The sequence below is a fragment of the Eschrichtius robustus genome, chromosome 6 (genome assembly GCF_028021215.1).
Source record: "Eschrichtius robustus isolate mEscRob2 chromosome 6, mEscRob2.pri, whole genome shotgun sequence".
Lineage (NCBI taxonomy): Eukaryota > Metazoa > Chordata > Mammalia > Artiodactyla > Eschrichtiidae > Eschrichtius > Eschrichtius robustus.
The window spans coordinates 14,575,706-14,593,474 of NC_090829.1; the positions used below are offsets into that span (position 1 = coordinate 14,575,706).

At 36.7% G+C, this 17,769-nt stretch overlaps 2 protein-coding genes across 3 annotated transcripts in view; one reads left to right on the forward strand and one right to left on the reverse strand.

Annotated features, from left to right (window-relative positions):
- The window catches only part of ACAD11 (acyl-CoA dehydrogenase family member 11), a 96,773-nt gene that overhangs the window by 28,655 nt on the left and 50,349 nt on the right, over positions 1–17,769 (reverse strand). For both annotated transcript variants that reach the window (XM_068545925.1, XM_068545924.1), the window contains exon 13: positions 17,282–17,380. In XM_068545925.1, the coding sequence (XP_068402026.1) occupies positions 17,282–17,380 (99 nt within the window). The remainder of the gene's footprint in view (positions 1–17,281; positions 17,381–17,769) is intronic.
- On the forward strand, positions 12,595–16,482 carry ACKR4 (atypical chemokine receptor 4). The gene is made up of 2 exons (XM_068545926.1): positions 12,595–12,847; positions 15,046–16,482. The coding sequence occupies exon 2, from the start codon at positions 15,055–15,057 to the stop codon at positions 16,105–16,107; it is 1,053 nt and encodes a 350-aa protein (XP_068402027.1). The 5' UTR covers positions 12,595–12,847; positions 15,046–15,054; the 3' UTR covers positions 16,108–16,482.

Sequence of the window (17,769 nt, forward strand, 5' to 3'; positions counted from 1 at the left end):
AACCAATAATAAATGGCAGTTATAGGATTTCTAGAATTTTGTGTATAATATATATATTATATATATATACATATATATAATTTTAGAGCAGTTTTAGGTTCATAGCAAAATTGAGGGGAAGTTACAGAGATTTCCCATATCCCCCTTCCCACCTCCATACATAGCTTCCCCCATTATCAATACTGCCCACCAGAGTGGTACGCTTTTTACAAGTGATGAACCTACATTGGCCTTCATAACCACCCAAAGTTCATAGTTTACATTATAGTTCATTATTTTTTTTTTAAATGATAACATTTTATTATAGAAAAAGTATCCCAAATATAGGATTTTGTATACACTGGTAGCTGAACAAGTGCAACTTTAAAAGTAAATACAAAGTAAAGAGGCAAAACTACAAGCATTTTGCCTTTAAGAGAAAACATAACGTTCTCCTGCAGCGGTGAACCCACGCAGAGCACGAATGTGGCTCCATCTCCCATAAAGGCATCAGGTTTGCTTTCTGAACTATGCCCAGTTTATCAATTTCAAAATGATGGCAAGAAGGGAGTTCCCTGGTGGCCTAATGGTTAGGATTCTGGGCTTTCACTGCCAGTGGCCTGGGTTCAATCCCTGGTCGGGGAACTGAGATCCCCCAAATTGCACAGTGCAGCCAAAAAAACAAAAACAAAAACAAAACAAAACAGAAAAAACATGATGGCAAGAACTGGCATTGAATAAATCTCTAAGACTGATTCTTAACTTTCTATTGACTGTTACTTGATAAAAGTTCCCATCACACTTTGAGAATTTAAAGCCTGCTTTCTGATTGTTTTTACTTACAGAAGGACCCGTTGCAACACTATCCATCCTTCCTGGGTTTATTCCACAGTATTTTCATAGACCTGTATACACATTACTGATCATTTTTGATGTTGTACATTCTATGGGTTTGGGCAAAGGTATAATGACATGTACCCATCATTATATATCTCACTGTCCTAAAAATCCTGTGTGCTCCACCTACTCATCCCTCCCCACCCCCAACCCTGGCAACGACTGATCTTCTTACTGTCTCCAGAGAGTTCTGTCTTTTCCAGAATGTCATATAGTTGGAATCATAGCCTTTTCACTTAATAATAGGCATTTAAAGTTTCTCCATGTCTTTTCATGGCTTGGTAGCTCCTTTCTTTTTAGCACTGGATAATATTCCATTATACAGATGTTCTTCTTTTAAATGACCATCTCTCCTTCTTGCCTCTTCTTCTGGAACTCCAAGTACACATAGTTTAGACCTTTTGATATCGTCCCGCAGTTTCCTAAGACTGTTCATTTCTTTCCATCTTTTCTTCAAATTGGATAATTCCTAATGGTCTGTCTTCAAGTTCATTAACTCTTTCCTCTGTCATCTCCATTATGCTATTAAGCCCATTCAGTGAATTTTTTTCAGATATTTTACTTTTCAATTCTAATATTTCTAATTGGTTCTTTTTCATGTTTTCTATTTATCTTCTGATATTTTCTTTTTATTTTTCTTAACCTCACTGAGCAAATTTATAATAGCTGTCTTAAGTCCTTGCCTGATAATTCCAACATCTGAGTCATTTGGAGGGCTGGGCTTTCCCCTTGAAAGTGGATCATGTTTTCCTGGTTCTTCATTTCATGAGTAATTTTAGATTGTATTCTGGACATTATGATTCCTTTGTTTTGAAGACTCTAGATTCTGTTCTATCTCTCGAAAAGCATTAATGTTTTTTGTTTTATAGGGCAATTAACTTAAGTAGAGTCAAACTTCAGAGTCTGTCTCAATTAAGGTGAATGGGAGGTCACATTTCAGTTTAGCTCTTTTTATTTAGCTGCAAGGTGCTTTGAGTCTGCCCTGTGAATCACTTTGGTTCACGAGTAAGCCAGAGACTTGGGCAAAGTTTACACATGAAATAGAGCTCGCTTTTTCCAGGTTTCTCCTTTCCTGGAATCCCACCCTATTCTATCATTTTCTGGGAGTGATGGCTGCCCCAGACACTCTCCTCTGGTTCCTTAGTACACAAAGACCCGAGTTATCTAGAGAAGCTTCAGCATTCTCACACCACATTGTGTACTTAGGCCAAAGCCTTTTTTTTTTTGGCCGCATTGGGTCTTCGCGTGCTACGCGTGGGCTTTCTCTAGTTGCAGCAAGCGGGGGCTACTCTTCATTGCAGTGTGCAGGCTTCGCTTTGCGGTGGCTTCTCTTGTTGTGGAGCATGGGCTCTAGGTGCACGGGATTCAGTAGTTGTGGCTCGTGGGCTCTAGAGCACAGGCTCAGTAGTTGTGGTGCATGGGCTTAGTTGCTCCACGGCATGTGGGATCTTCCCAGACCAGGGCTTGAACCCGTGTTCCCTGCATTGGCAGGTGGATTCTTAACCACTGCACCACTAGGGAAGTCCCTAGGCCAAAGCCTTAAAATGAGACCTAGCTCCTGTCTCGTCTTCCAAATTCTGACTCTGCTACAAAATCAGCCTATCTTTGGTCACTCCCCAGACTCTTCAGGTAGTTTTTTTTTTTTTTTTTTTTTTAAATTAATTAATTAATTTATTTTTGGCTGTGTTGGGTCTTCGTTTCTATGCAAGGGCTTTCTCTAGTTGCCGCGAGTGGGGGCCACTCTTCATTGCAGCGCACGGGCCTCTCACTATCGCGGCCTCTCTTGTTGCGGAGCACAGGCTCCAGATGCGCAGGCTCAGTAGTTGTGGCTCACGGGCCCAGTTGCTCCACGGCATGTGGGATCTTCCCAGACCAGGGCTCGAACCCGTGTTCCCTGCATTGGTAGGCAGATTCTCAACCACTGCGCCACCAGGGAAGCCCCGGTAGTTATTTTTTGTAGTTTTTTATTTGTTATCTGTGAGAAGGTCAATTTTAGGTGCTTTTTCCATCACACTAGACGTGGTACTCCCCTAGAGTTCTCTCCTTTAAACTTTGCCAAAACCAGGTCTTCACTTATCCAGTGTGATGGTTTTTTGCATCATGTACCTATCATTAGTGTCAGTTGAAGTTTTAGAAATGCAATGGTCTATATACACTACCAAATGTAAAATAGATAGCTAGTGGGAAGAAGCTGCATAGCACAGGGAGATCAGGTCTGTGCTTTGTGACCACCTAGATGGGTGGGATAGGGAGGGTGGGAAGGAGGGAGACACAAGAGGGAAGAGATATGGGGATATATGTATATGTATAACTGATTCACTTTGTTATAAAGCAGAAATTAATACACCATTGTAAAGCAATTATACTCCAATAAAGATGTTAAAAAAAAAAAGAAATGCAATGATCACCTCAAAATATGATTTAGGAAGCAGAATTAGGAATCTTACAAGCTCTAAAAATTTTAAACCAATAAAACCAAGAGCTAACAATTCTATTCCCCTCAATTACTCTGTATTGTGAAGTACACATGTAAAGTAAAATACAGTTAAGATTAAAATGCATAGATAACTAATGAGAACCTACTGTATAGCACAGGGAATTCTACTCAATGCTCTGTGGTGACCTAAATGGGAAGGAAATCCAAAAAAGAGGGTATATATGTATACGTATAGCTGATTCACTTTGTTGTACAATAGAAACTAACACAATATTGTAAGGCAACTATACTCCAATAAAAATTTTAAAAATATATGTGTCAATTCCCACTTTAAAAAATTTATCTCTCCAAAGAAGATATACAGATGGCCTACAGACACATGAAAGAATGCTCAGCATCATTAATCATTAGAGAAATGCAAATCAAAACTACAATGAGATATCATCTCACACCGGTCAGAATGGCCATCATCAAAAAATCTAGAAACAATAAATGCTGGAGAGGGTGTGGAGGAAAGGGAACACTCTTGCACTGTTGGTGGGAATGTAAATTGATACAGCCACTATGGAGAACAGTATGGAGGTTCCTTAAAAAACTACAAATAGAACTACCATACGACCCAGCAATCCCAATACTGGGCATATACCCTGAGAAAACCATAGGTCAAAAAGAGTCATGTACCAAAATGTTCATTGCAGCTCTATTTACAATAGCCAGGACATGGAAGCAACCTAAATGTCCATCGACAGATGAATGGATAAAGAAGATGTGGCACATATATACAATGGAATATTACTCAGCCATAAAAAGAAATGAAATGGAGGTATTTGTAATGAGGTGGATGGAGTTAGAGTCTGTCATACAGAGTGAAGTAAGTCAGAAAGAGAAAAACAAATACAGTATGCTAACACATATATACGGAATCTAAGGGAAAAAAAAAAAAAAGGCCATGAAGAACCTAGTGGCAAGACGGGAATAAAGACACAGACCTACTAGACAATGGACTTGAGGATATGGGGAGGGGGTGGGGTGAGATGTGACAGGGTAAGAGAGTGTCATGGACATATATACACTACCAAATGTAAAATAGATAACTAGTGGGAAGCAGCCGCATAGCACAGGGAGATCAGCTCGGTGCTTTGTGACCACCTAGAGGGGTGGGATGGGGAGGGTGGGAGGGAGGGAGATGCAAGAGGGAAGAGAAATGGGAACATATTGTATATGTATAACTGATTCACTTTGTTATAAAGCAGAAGCTAACACACCATTGTAAGGCAATTATACTTCAATAAAGATGTTTAAAAAAAAAATTTATCCAACAGAGTTTCACTTGTGTGAAATGATATATATATATATAAGAGGTATTGGAAAACAAATTATTGGACGAATAAAGAAATTGATATTCAGGGCAAAAAGAAAAAAGATTAAAATGCAATTGTTTTAAAACCAATGCTCTAATTTGGGTTTCTCCAAATTTAATGGAATCTACTTTTCAATCAGTTCTGAAAGAACTTTTTATAAGAAGGATGTTTCAGCTGCTACATATTCCAGATTTTAATGAGAAAAGATTTCCCCATTCACATATTTCAAAATTGTTTTAAAAATCTAAGATGTTATACTCTTGATGTTGAGCCCACTTGACTATCCTCATTTATTGAACCATGTCTGACTTTCCAAATTGTGTTTAGTTACTTTTACAACAGTGTGTCCTTCTGATTTTTATAGGTGTTAATACATATAAAATGAATTCCACAAATCTGAGGATCAACCCGAAGATCATTAGGATGATTCAAATGGTAGATGATAATACTTAAATTACACTGTGGATCTTAACTGAAATTTCTTATCTGAAAACACTGGGCTGGGGGAATTTTTTTACCCTTGATTGGTCCTGGCTCTGCAATAATATGTAATCATGCTTTGATTCTTAGCTAGAAATTATTGAGAAAAGAGTCTTTTCCAGAAAGGCTTACTTTTAATTTTTCAACTGGATATTTTTCTACTTGGGGTTTTTGAGCTTTTACTCATAGGAAGACTTGAGGCCCTTAGGTTGAAGAGTCAGGCCACTTGCCCCATATAACACATTGTTTCCTTGGTGGGTGTACTTCTGAAAATCAGATTAGGACATAATGATATGACTTGGGGTTCATTTTCATTACAGATCTTTTCTTTGTTTACTTTCTATCCTGGTAATCAAGAATATTTTGGGTAAATCTTTTAAGGTTTCATGGATTTTAATTCTAGATAAACAGAAGCTGAATCCTTCAAAAGTAAAATCTTCTCTACAATTCCCTCAAAACCTAACCAAAAGCCATCTTTTTCCAATTCTATATTTCTCTCTAATATTTCCCAATAGTATTTCTTGTCTTGCTCTTTCTATCATAAAAAATTGTTGCCACAGCTTTATGTAAGTGCCCAACAGATTTCAGATATCAGGTAAATTTTGAAGAAATTCAAGAAACGAGGCAAATAATTCTTTAATTCTGCTTTGCTCAATCTAATATGGAAAACAATTCAGATTCTAAAAAGATAAATCTTCTAAATTGGCTCTCCTTTTTGGGGTCATTAAGTAGAGAAAGTAAGGGTGAATATATAAGCTGTAAATTTTGAAATATTTTGATTTAACCTTGATGTTTCAGAAAATGGGAAAACTCTCTCACAAATATATCATCTCATCTTAGCTACAAGCATAATTTGGCAGGTGCAGCAACAGAAATGTCCTTCTTCTAAAGGAAGTTTACGCTCTCATGTTATTTTAGTTAATGAACAGGATACCAAATGTCATAAATTAAATATATTAAAGGAAATCTGAATAGACCAGAAAACATCTAAATATATCTGCTGTGTCACAGGCCTTCATGAATGAAAACAGATGGCATAGATAAAATAATTTTGTTTTTAATCCAGACTCTGTGGTATTTCAAGACTGTTCAAATGCCAGGATTAAGTCAGGCTGAAAAGGACATTTTACTGATATTTGCTGATGAGTTTTAATTTCACAGGCTCTTACAACCACATGGTTATCAATCAAACAAAATCATTCTCTAACACAAGGAAAGATGACAGGTGGAGAAAAACACGACTATTGGATATGGATATGGTCTGTAACAATAAAAAAAGTGATATAAACAATAATATAATATGAAGTGCAGTTAGCCATGTACAAAGTCTCAAGGTTATTTCTTCTACCAACATTGAACTTCTGAGGTGAAATACTTAAACTTCATTTGGTCTTAGCATTAATATTAATACTTAGCTTTAATTCAAATATGAATAAAAAACCAATATGAGTTAAGTAACATTTTACAATGAAATTTCCACTTGTTAAAAAAAGAAAAAGTTTATCATTCGGTTAAGAAAAAAAAACAATCTCATGTGTCCCCTTGGAATATGTGCTATTATTAATAGGGGAAACAACCTTTGAAATTCACTTACTCTACTGCTAGGAAGGTTTACATTTAATAAGTATTCAATAAATGTTACATGCTGTCACTATTACAAAATATAGTTGGATCAAAATCAGGTCCAAATAGATCAGAATTGAAAATTCAAAAATAATTTAAATAATCAAGACATTAAAGGGCTTCCCCGGTGGTGCAGTGGTTAAGAATCCGCCTGCCAATGCATGGGACATGGGTTCAAACCCTGGTCCAGGAAGATCCTACATGCTGCAGAGCAACAAAGCCTTTGCGCCGCAACTACTGAGCCTGTGCTCTAAAGACCACGAGCCACAACTACTGAAGCCCACGCACCACAACTACTGAAGCCCACATGCCTAGAGCCCGTGCTAAAAAGAGAAGCCACCGCAGTGAGACGCCCACGCACAGCAACGAAGACCCAACCCAGCCAAAAATAAATAAATAAATAAATGTATTTATATAAAAAGACATTAAAAAAACTAGAAGAAAAAACAATTTAGTATCTATGAAATCTCTGGATGGGAAAGAAATTTTAAGCCTCAAAAATAATAAATGTGGGAATTCCCTGGCAGTCCAGCGGTTAGGACTCTGAGCTCTCACTGCCAAGGTCCCGGCTTCAATCCCTGCACGCAGCCAAAAAAAAAAAAAAAAAAAAGAAATCAAAGGAAAAAGATTGACTGGTTTATCTGTATAAAATTATTGTACAGTAAGAAACAAAATTAAAGCAAAAAACAATTTAGGGAAAATATCTCACACATAGCTGGCAAGGGCAGGGGAAGGGTACTGAATCTGTTAACAAGTCATTTAAGACAGCAAGATGGTAGTGGAATAACACATTCAACTGGCAATGTTCTAGGGAAATAGACACTTCCATATATTATTGGTGAAAGTGCAAAGTAATACCATCCCTATGGAGTACAATTTGGCAATATCCATCAAAATTACAGATTCGTTTATCCTTTGATCCACCAATTCAACTTCTGGGATTTATCCTACAGATATAGCTGCTTCTGAATGAACTGACAGATGTAGATTATTAACTGTAGCAGTATTGTTTATACTTGCAAAGAATTGGGCATAAATCAATATCCATCAATAGGAGACTATTATATGGTATGTCCACATAATGGAACCCTTCTAAAAAGAAGAAGGAAGATTTCTATGCACTTAACTGAAAGAACTCTAAGATTATGCTACAGAATGCTATCTTTAGTGTAATAAGAAAACGGATAGTTATACATGGTTACTCCCATTCTTCAACATCCCTCAGTAAGATTAGATTAAGTGCAGTTTCCTACCATATCTACAAAGATGCTCTCTATAACATTATTTGTAATAGCAAAACACTGGAACATTCAAAAAGTCCTATAGCAGTTGAATGGTAAGTCAAATTATGATAATCCACATAAAATATTATTTAGCTATGAAAAATGTCATTTATAGTGAGTTTGAATAACATGAAAATGCTTAAGCAAAAATGCTAAATAAAAAACTCATATACAATATGAATTCAATATGTAGTATGGACACTAAAGAGTAATCATAAGATTATTAAATAATGCTCAATTTATATCTCAATATCGAAGACATTTTCAGTGAAAATGTAAAATATAGTTTAGTCAGATTGCTTCCCAAGCACCTAATACTGAGAAAAATGGCACTAGAAGAGGAAGATGAGAAATGGGTGTGGAGAGAGAGATTCTACAGGAACAAGGGACATTGCTATGTTAGGACCAGTGAGGAAGGGTGAGAGACAATTTATGGTGAGAAGCCAGTTGGAATCAACTTGTGGTGGAAGAGAGGTACAAAAAAAAAGGCGCTAAAGAAGCATCAAGTAAATACTCTGAAAAGTTGCCTAAGGTAAGTGATGCCTTTCCCTATCCTCCAAGCTTTATGATTGACTTCCAAATGTTGTCAAGTATTCCCTATTAAAACACCTCTTCTAGTTCTGTTGAGGAGGAAAATATAGGAAAAGGTCAGTCAGTGAGCTAGTTTCACCATGTTTCATACACAGGTGTGACTCACTATATACTACCAGAAGAAGCTTGATCCTGAGATCCTTTATGCCCCAAGGGCTGGGTATGTGTTTGAATTAGCAAAAATAATGACCGAATTGAAAAGATGTAAAGATTATAGCTTTACAACTGATTTACAAGAAGGGAATCCTATTTACAAGAAAGTACGTGGTTGAAAGTACATGGGGGAGGAAATGAAGGAAAAGGACGGATACTTTTAAATATCTATAAATATGTATCAAAATTCTATAATAGATGACATCATGGAATTATACATATGCATAAGAGATAGTATGAAAAAGTAGAAATTGTCTAAGACTAAAGATCTGGATCTAAAATTCCAGCCAATGCCTGCCAATGCAGGGGACACGGGTTCGAGCCCTGGTCTGGGAGGATCCCACGTGCCGCGGGGCGACTGGGCCCGTGAGCCACAACTACTGAGCCTGCGCGTCTGGAGCCTGTGCTCCGCAACAACAGAGGCCGCGATAGTGAGAGGCCCGCGCACCGCGATGAAGAGTGGTCCCCGCTCGCTGCAACTGAAGAGAGCCCTTGCACAGAAACGAAGACCCAACACAGCCAAAAATAAATAAATAAAATAAAATAAAATAAAATTCCAGCTGCATTGCTAAATTTATAAGTCTGTGGAAGATAAGTTACTTAAGCACTGATTGATTGGTTGATTGATTGACTGATTCATTCATTCATAAATTTAATTAGTCATTAAAGAACTACAGCATCAAGGGCAAGTAAAATGGGACAATAATCAGAAGGGAAAGTAGAATTATTTATTAATTCAAAATATTTATTGAGTATCTACTATGTGTCAGGCACTATTCTATATATTTATATATGAACAAATCATACAAAAGTCCCTAATCTGATGAAGCTTATATTCTAATACAGGGCGAGATACATTAGACACCAAACACAATATAAATGATATGGTACATTAGCACATGAAAAGTGCTATGGGTAAGGTTGATTGGGAGTATAGGCAGGTGAAGGGTACTTAGTTTAATTAATTTATTTAATTTTTGCCTTCTGTTTTATTGAGATATAATTGACATACAGCTCTGTATAAGTTTGACTTACATACATCATGAAATGATTATCACAATAAGTTTGGTGAACATCCATCATCTCACACAGATACAAAATGAAAGAAATAGAAAAATATTTTCTTCCTTGTGATGAGAACTCTTAGGGTTTACTCTCTTAACACCTTCCATATATAACATACATCAGTGTTAATTCTACTTATTATGTTGTACATTACATCCCTACTACTTATTTATCTTATAACTGGAAGTTTGTACCTTTTTTGACCACCTTCATCCAATTCCCTTCCCCTTCCACCTGCCTCTTGCAACCACATATCTGATCTCTTTTTTTTATGTTTTGTTTTTGAAGTACAATTGACGTACAACACTATGTTAGTTCCTGTTACACGACAGTGACTGGATATTTCTAAACATTTTAAACTGACCACTATGATAAATCTAGTTATGATATGTCAACATACAAAGATATTACTTAGTTATTGGCTATATTCCTCACACTATACATTTCATCCCCATGACTCATTTACTTTGCAACTGGAAGTTTGTAGTCCTTTTTTTTTTTTTTTTGAAAATTTAGTGCACGCTATGGAATAATGTATTAAATGTATACATATCAACAAAGATGTATTTTTTTTAATACATTTATTTATTTTATTTATTTATTTTTGGCTTCATTGGGTCTTCGGGCAAGCAGGGGCTACTCTTCGTTGCGGTGCCCACGGGCTTCTCATTGCTGTGGCTTTTCTTGTTGCAGAGCTCCGGCTCTAGAGCACAGGCTCAGTAGTTGTGGCATGCGGGCTTAGCTGCTCCGAGGCATGTGGGCTTAGTTGCTCCGAGGCATATGGGTTCTTCCCAGACCTGGGCTTGAACCCGTGTCTCCTGCATTGGCAGGCAGATTCTTAACCACTGCACCATCGGGGAAGCCCTGTAATCTCTTTTTAAGAGTTCGTAATCTTTTAATCTCCCTTACCTATTTCTTTCCTCCCCCATCCCACTCCCACCTGGCAACCATCGGTTTGTTCTCTGTATCTATAACTATGTTTCTGTTTTGTTATGTTTGTTCATTTGTTTTGTTTGTGAAGGATATTTTAAATATAATAGTCACGGGTTGCCTCAGTGAGGAGGTGGTGATTGGACAAAGACTTGAAATACATGAGGGAGTGAGCCTTGCAAGTATTAAAAGGAAGCACATTCCAGGCAGATACAAGAGCCAGTACAAAAGTCCTAAGAAGGAATGTGCTTAGCACATTTCAAAACAGCAAGGAGGTTGGTGTGGCAGAATAAGCAAGCAAAGGGGAGGAGAAGGAAATAAGTCAGAGAGGCAATGAGGGATGGAGGGTAGGCCATTCTAAGAATTTAGTGGAAGGTTGCTTGTTTGCTTCCTCCTGCCCCCAAAATACATAAGATAAAGAAGAATAAGAGGTAAGAGAAGGCAAAAGACCAGAGAGTCTAGAGAGGGCAGGGATAAATTTAAGAGCAGTATCCCTCAGAAAGCAGTAAGAGATCAGAGTAATGATCAGCCATGGTAAGGAGAAGAGATGCCTCTTTTGGAAGCATTGCGCTAGAATCTGCTAAGGAAGGCTGATAGGCTCAACTCTCAGCAACTTTGCCCTCAGTTACTTCACATTGGTAGCTGAAATTGGCCATGGTGGGAGTGTTTACACCATGGAAAATGTCTAACACTACAAATCCAGGCACTTTTTTCTTTTTTTTTTGCAATTTGCAAGTGTTTTATTTATTTAACATCTTTATTGGAGTATAATTGCTTTACAATGGTGTGTTAGTTTCTGCTGTATAACAAAGTGAATCACTTATACATATACATATATCCCCATATCTCTTCCTTCTTGAGTCTCCCTCCCTCCCACCCTCCCTATCCAACCCCTCTAGGTGGTCACAAAGCACTGAGCTGATCTTCCTGTGCTATGCGGCTGGTTCCCACTAGCTATCTATTTTACATTTGGTCAGGCACTTTTTTCTTGGTGAGGTGGTTTAGCGGCATGCAAATAACTCTTCTCAAAGACTGGTGGATAACAAGGAGGAGAAGTTGGCTGTACCCCCAGACACATACTGTGGGAAGATGAAGGCCCCAGTGCTCTAGAGTCTCTTTTCTGTGAATCAACAGGAAAGTTAGATCAATTGCTTGGAGAAAAAAAGGCATTGGTCTGAAATAACTTCTGAAGGGGGAGACTGAGCCTAGAGAAAGTAAATAAGGGAACTGTTATGCAAATGTGAGGAGAGTCAAGGCCAAGGGTTAAATCTGCATACATTTCTCTTCTTTCTCTAACTTTCATTTGTTTGGAAGTAGGGGGAGGGGGAGATAGCCGGAGATAGCCTTTTCAGACAGAAGGATTTTGAAAGTTTGTAGCTGGTCATTGAAGAAGATTACAGGAAGGCACAAGAGTTTAAAGTCGTGGGGAAAGGCATACTCTGGGGTCAAGGACAGATAAGGAGTACAGTGAGGCCAAGGGGAGTCTCATAGCTTAAGCAAAATACAAAATGATGTGGTATAAAAACTTTAATTCTACTATAAATGCCTAATGATTACTTAGAATTTAGTTTTTGATAATTTAGTCTTCAAAAAGATAACTTTCTAGGTTACAATCATTTTTGTTTTCTTTCCTAGACAAAATAATTTTAGAGAGTATTTGTCTAGATGCTACCTACAAGTAAATACTTGTTAGCTGCCCTGAGGCGCTCTGGTGAATTCTTTCGGTTTGGCAGTCAGTACCTCAGCTGCAGGCACGTTCCTGTTCCCTTTGGCTAAGTGGAAACTTCGAAAGGTCTGTAGTTTTTGAAACGAGATTGAATTCCTTCAAGTTTGTAACCTAGGACACTTAAGAACTTGGATTTGAGTTCACAGGATGGTTATACATAAAATAAAAGATCAAGTGCTCACAAGGTTAAATTTCCCGAAAGCCTTACTGGATGTAAGACAAAGGCGGGGTATAAAACGAAAATAAAAGTATGCTGAGTTAGAGAGGTCATTCTATCTTACTCTCTGCACTCAAGACTGCTCCTGTCTGCCGACAGAAACAGGTTGGTTTTTTTCTTTCTTTTTTCATTCAGACTTTTATATGATTTTTTTTTAAGCCCAAAGGTTTGGTATATTTATGTATATAGAGGGAGTCTTGATGCATAAAAGTTTACATGTGCAAAAAAGAGCTATTTGAAAACAGTTATACATGTTAACCTTAAAACAAAAATATGAATATAGCAGGAAGAAAATATTATTTTAATACCATTACTTGCTTATAAAACTTTGTTAATAATAGGTTTTGCTATATCATTTTTTCCTGCTTTGTTTTATTGTTGAATTTTTTTATTCTTATGATAATTACAAAGGCATTTAAATGTGTTTCTATGTTTCTGCCAGAAGGATCACTTCTGCAAATAGTTTCCATTCCTACTCTTATTTACTCATATTTTTAGTATGATTAATTCTTTTAAAATATCTTTCCTTAATATCTTATACTGTTTGGCCATATTATACCTTATCACCAGGTTCAAGATTTGTGTGATAAAAGAGAAGGAAAGAACAAAGTTCCTACCGTATTAATAATTAACATATAAGAAAACGAAGACTAGAGTAGTCTTCCAGATTGGAACTTTTCAAATAACTTTAAGGATAAAGGGAGACAGAAGGTCTAAGGAAAAAAGCATAACAAAACTCAGCATTATAATAAAAACACTGAAAGTTATTATTACATATATTTTAAAACTTGTGAATTCTGTGCAAGCTTATCTTAATACTACAGGGTGTTAATAGCCAGTAGAGTAGAATAACTTAATGAAGAGACATGAGATTCCTGGAGTATAATCTTTCCATTCTAGAGTAATAGTTTTATACCTATTGGTAAAACCTTTAGTTTGACAAATATTTGCTGGGCACCTAGAGTGTGCCAGGCACTCTCTTTGGGTATTAATTATAAACATAAATCCAAGAGGTCATAGTCTTAGGGAACTTAGAGCACAGAGGGAAAAGGTAGTCTGAGAAACATGTCTTCCATAGGATGGGGTCAGTTCTCTGAAAGATATGCAGATACAGTTATTGGATCGGGAAAGTCTTCTGGAGAGGCGACATCTAAGTTAACTGGGTAGGAACTGGCCCTTCAAGGGAAGGGCAGGAAATAGTCCATCAGATAAAAGAACAGAATGAGTAATGATGTAGACATGTGCTGCAGCATGGTGTGTGCCAGAAAATCGCTGGCAAATCAGTATTGTTACTGTCTACTGTGCAGGGTGCACAGTAGAGGGATGTAGCAGGAACCATGGGTAGGACAACATTATGGAAGGAGCCTTGGGTGTCATGGTAAGGAGCTTAGATTGTATCTTTCAGATGAAGAGATGTGTCTTTCAGGTGAGGAGTTAATAAGCAGCAGTGATGGATTGACATTTTAGAGAGAGAGCACTCTGATGGCAGTAAGAAAAATGTTTTGACAAGGAGGTGGTAAGGAGGAATAAGAACAGTAGGATGCCAGTTGGGAAGATATTGTAATAGGCCAGGTAATAATGATGGTCGAATTGTGTGGATGTGTCAAGGAGCACAGATTAAAAGGAAGAGACAGATTTGAGACCTATTGGGGAGGTAAAATCAGAATTTAGGGGCTGACTGGAAATCAGGGATGAAGACAAGAGATAAATCAAGGATGGTACAGGCTGAAGGCTTAGGTGACTAGTGGAACAACAGTGCTACCAAATAGTAGTTTACAATCAGCATGTAGTGACAGGTTTTGGAGGGAAGCTAACTAGAGGAGACTTTGTTTTATAAAAGCCAACCAGTAAAATTAAGTAAAATGCTGAGATAATATATTTAACTTATTTTAAAATAAATTCATAAATAAATAAAAATAATATTTATTTTAAATAAATAAAATTACTTTAATTTTAAAATTTAATTTATTGTCAATATACTGTGTAAGAATCACAAAGTTGTATATGTAAAAGTTACAGGGTTTAATGATTAATAAAATTCCCCAGGGTATTATTTTTATCTTCCCTCTGTAAATTCCAGCTCCTGTACACAGACTTGTAAAAACAAGGGATGAAAAACTACTCTTGGGGTTATATTCCAACGTGGCTTCCAATAAAGAGTTTCAAAGAGTGGCAGATTCAGGCTCACATATGTTATGGCAACAATCTGTTCTCTAATAAAAGAATAAAACATATGCTAGATCAAAAGCGTTTCCACTTAAGCAATATTAAAATAAATATCCTGTATTCTTTTTGCCATTTAGATTGGAGCCATGGCTTTGGAACACAACCAGTCAACAGATTACTATTATGAGGAAAATGAAATGAATGACACTCATGACTATAGTCAGTATGAAGTGATCTGTATAAAAGAAGAGGTCAGAAAATTTGCAAAAGTTTTCCTGCCTGCCTTCTTCACAATAGCTTTCATCATTGGACTTGCAGGCAATTCCATAATAGTGGCGATTTATGCCCATTACAAAAAGCGGCGAACCAAAACAGATGTGTACATCCTGAATTTGGCAGTGGCAGATTTACTCCTTCTATTCACTCTGCCTTTTTGGGCAGTTAATGCAGTTCATGGGTGGGTTTTAGGGAAAATCATGTGCAAAGTCACTTCAGCCTTGTACACGGTCAACTTTGTCTCTGGAATGCAGTTTCTGGCTTGTATCAGCATAGACAGATATTGGGCAGTAACTAAAGCCCCCAGTCAATTGGGAGCGCGAAAACAATGCCGGCTCATCTGTTTCTGTGTTTGGATGGCTGCCATCTTGCTGAGTATACCTCAGCTGGTTTTTTATACTGTAAATCACAAGGCTAGGTGCATTCCCATCTTTCCACACCACCTAGGAACATCAATGAAAGCATCAATTCAAATGCTGGAAATATGCGTTGGATTTGTAATACCCTTTCTTATTATGGCAGTGTGCTACTTCATCACGGCAAAGACACTCATCAAGATGCCAAACATTACAAAATCTCGGCCCCTCAAAGTTCTGCTCACAGTGGTCATAGTTTTCCTTGTCACTCAGCTGCCTTATAACATTGTCAAGTTTTGCCAAGCCATAGATGTCATCTACTCCCTGATAACCAACTGCGACATGAGCAAACGTATGGATGTTGCCATCCAAATCACAGAGAGCATTGCACTCTTTCACAGCTGCCTCAACCCGGTCCTGTATGTTTTTATGGGAAACTCTTTTAAAAACTACATCATGAAAGTTGCCAAGAAATATGGGTCCTGGAGAAGACAAAGACAAAATGTGGAGGAGATTCCTTTTGATTCTGAAGATGTTACAGAGCCAACCAGTACTTTCAGCATTTAAATATAAAACTGCTCTGTCTCTTGCTTCGATACACATGAATGAGGCTTCTCCCTCAGATAAAACATCTGCATTTTTCTGAAATTCAAATCTCAAACACTGTGGTGGCAACTTATAACAAAGAAGAGGTTAGAGTGGGGAAGGGGAGTGGGGTAGAAGCCAAGAAAAAGAGGAAACAAAAAGTAAATGCATAAAACATGGAAATTAAAATTAACAATATAGGAAAATAGTAGTAACAGTCATACATAAGAAAAACACTATAAGTTAGGTCATCTAAAACAGATTATTAAAGAAATTTAAATTAAGGGGCATTTATAATTATTTTAAATTATCTAAATTTTAATATAAGAACAATTTCCCTGCATAATTTTAGTACTTGAATAGCTATACAGCAAAATTTAATGTCTTTTTCTTTTTCTTGTTTCTTAATTTGTAAGAGATTTCATCAAACTCCAGAAAAAATAACAATTGGCAATCAAAAAACAAAAACAAAAACAAAAACATAAAAAGCTTTTCTGGCTATTGTACTATATTACTGGTAAGTTTCTAAACATGTAATTTGCTTTTATGATGTCAACTTTCTTTAGTTATAAGCTGGTTATCCTGTTAGATTTATCATTTATACTCTAGAAGCAATCCTCAGACAATCACATTTATCTAGGTTTCAATTTTTATAACTGCCTAAAGGGCTCATCCATTTACATGAGTCTATTACTGAGGGTTGACTAAATAATATATTTTTCTATGTCTAAGGACTCTTATTTTTCACTTAAATACTTGTATTTTTAAACAATGAAAATATGTACCACAATAAATTATTTTTAATAATTTGGACTGCTTATCTCTTTAAAAACAATTATATATAAATTATTATAGTCCATGTAATATGCCCCTATTAAAATTTAATTTTGATAGAAATAACAATGGTCAAAAATAGTGTGCACTAATATAAATTTTTTCTCTCACAAACTGTAAAAAAAAAGACGTTTTCTGCTCTTAAATAAACATCGCCTAGTCAAGACGTTGTTTTAAAATTACTTTTCTTTTTATCAAGTATTTGTAAATTTGAAAATGCTTTCAAAGGCAGAATTTAAAGAACTGTGGTCATGAAATGAATAACTATGTATCTTATTATTCTAGCACAGCATCTGGCATGAAGAATCAATAGAATACTCACCACTGCACCACCATTTCTTGCCGTTAATTACATAGCTATCTCCATCTTGCTGGATGCTACATTCAATATTTGTGGCATCACTTGAAGCTACATCGGGCTCTATAAATAAGCAAAGGCTGAATTTACAGGCAGGCAGATACCATTAGTTTACAAAAGACACTTAGTTAAAGAAATGTGAACTCTTTGAGGACAGAGGCATCTTTGTCTTTTTCATCTTCCTACCCTTCCCCCATTCCCCCTGGTTCTCCTACAACCTACACATAGTAGGTATTCGATAAATGTGCATTGGAAGAATGAATGAATAAATGAAGTATTTAGAACAACTCAGATAGATCAACTATGCGAATTATGTTCTTGGCATTCTCAGTGATATATGACTTGGGATACAACTCAATCTTTTCTCCAATCATCAAACGTGCATTAAAAATATCGTTCTTTACTTCCCACAATGAAAATCTGTACTACATATTTGCAAGCCAGCTTTCCCC

Bases quoted from the DNA above. Each gene is read 5' to 3' on its own strand.
- ACKR4 (XM_068545926.1), top strand. From the start codon at position 15,055: ATGGCTTTGGAACACAACCAGTCAACAGATTACTATTATGAGGAAAAT.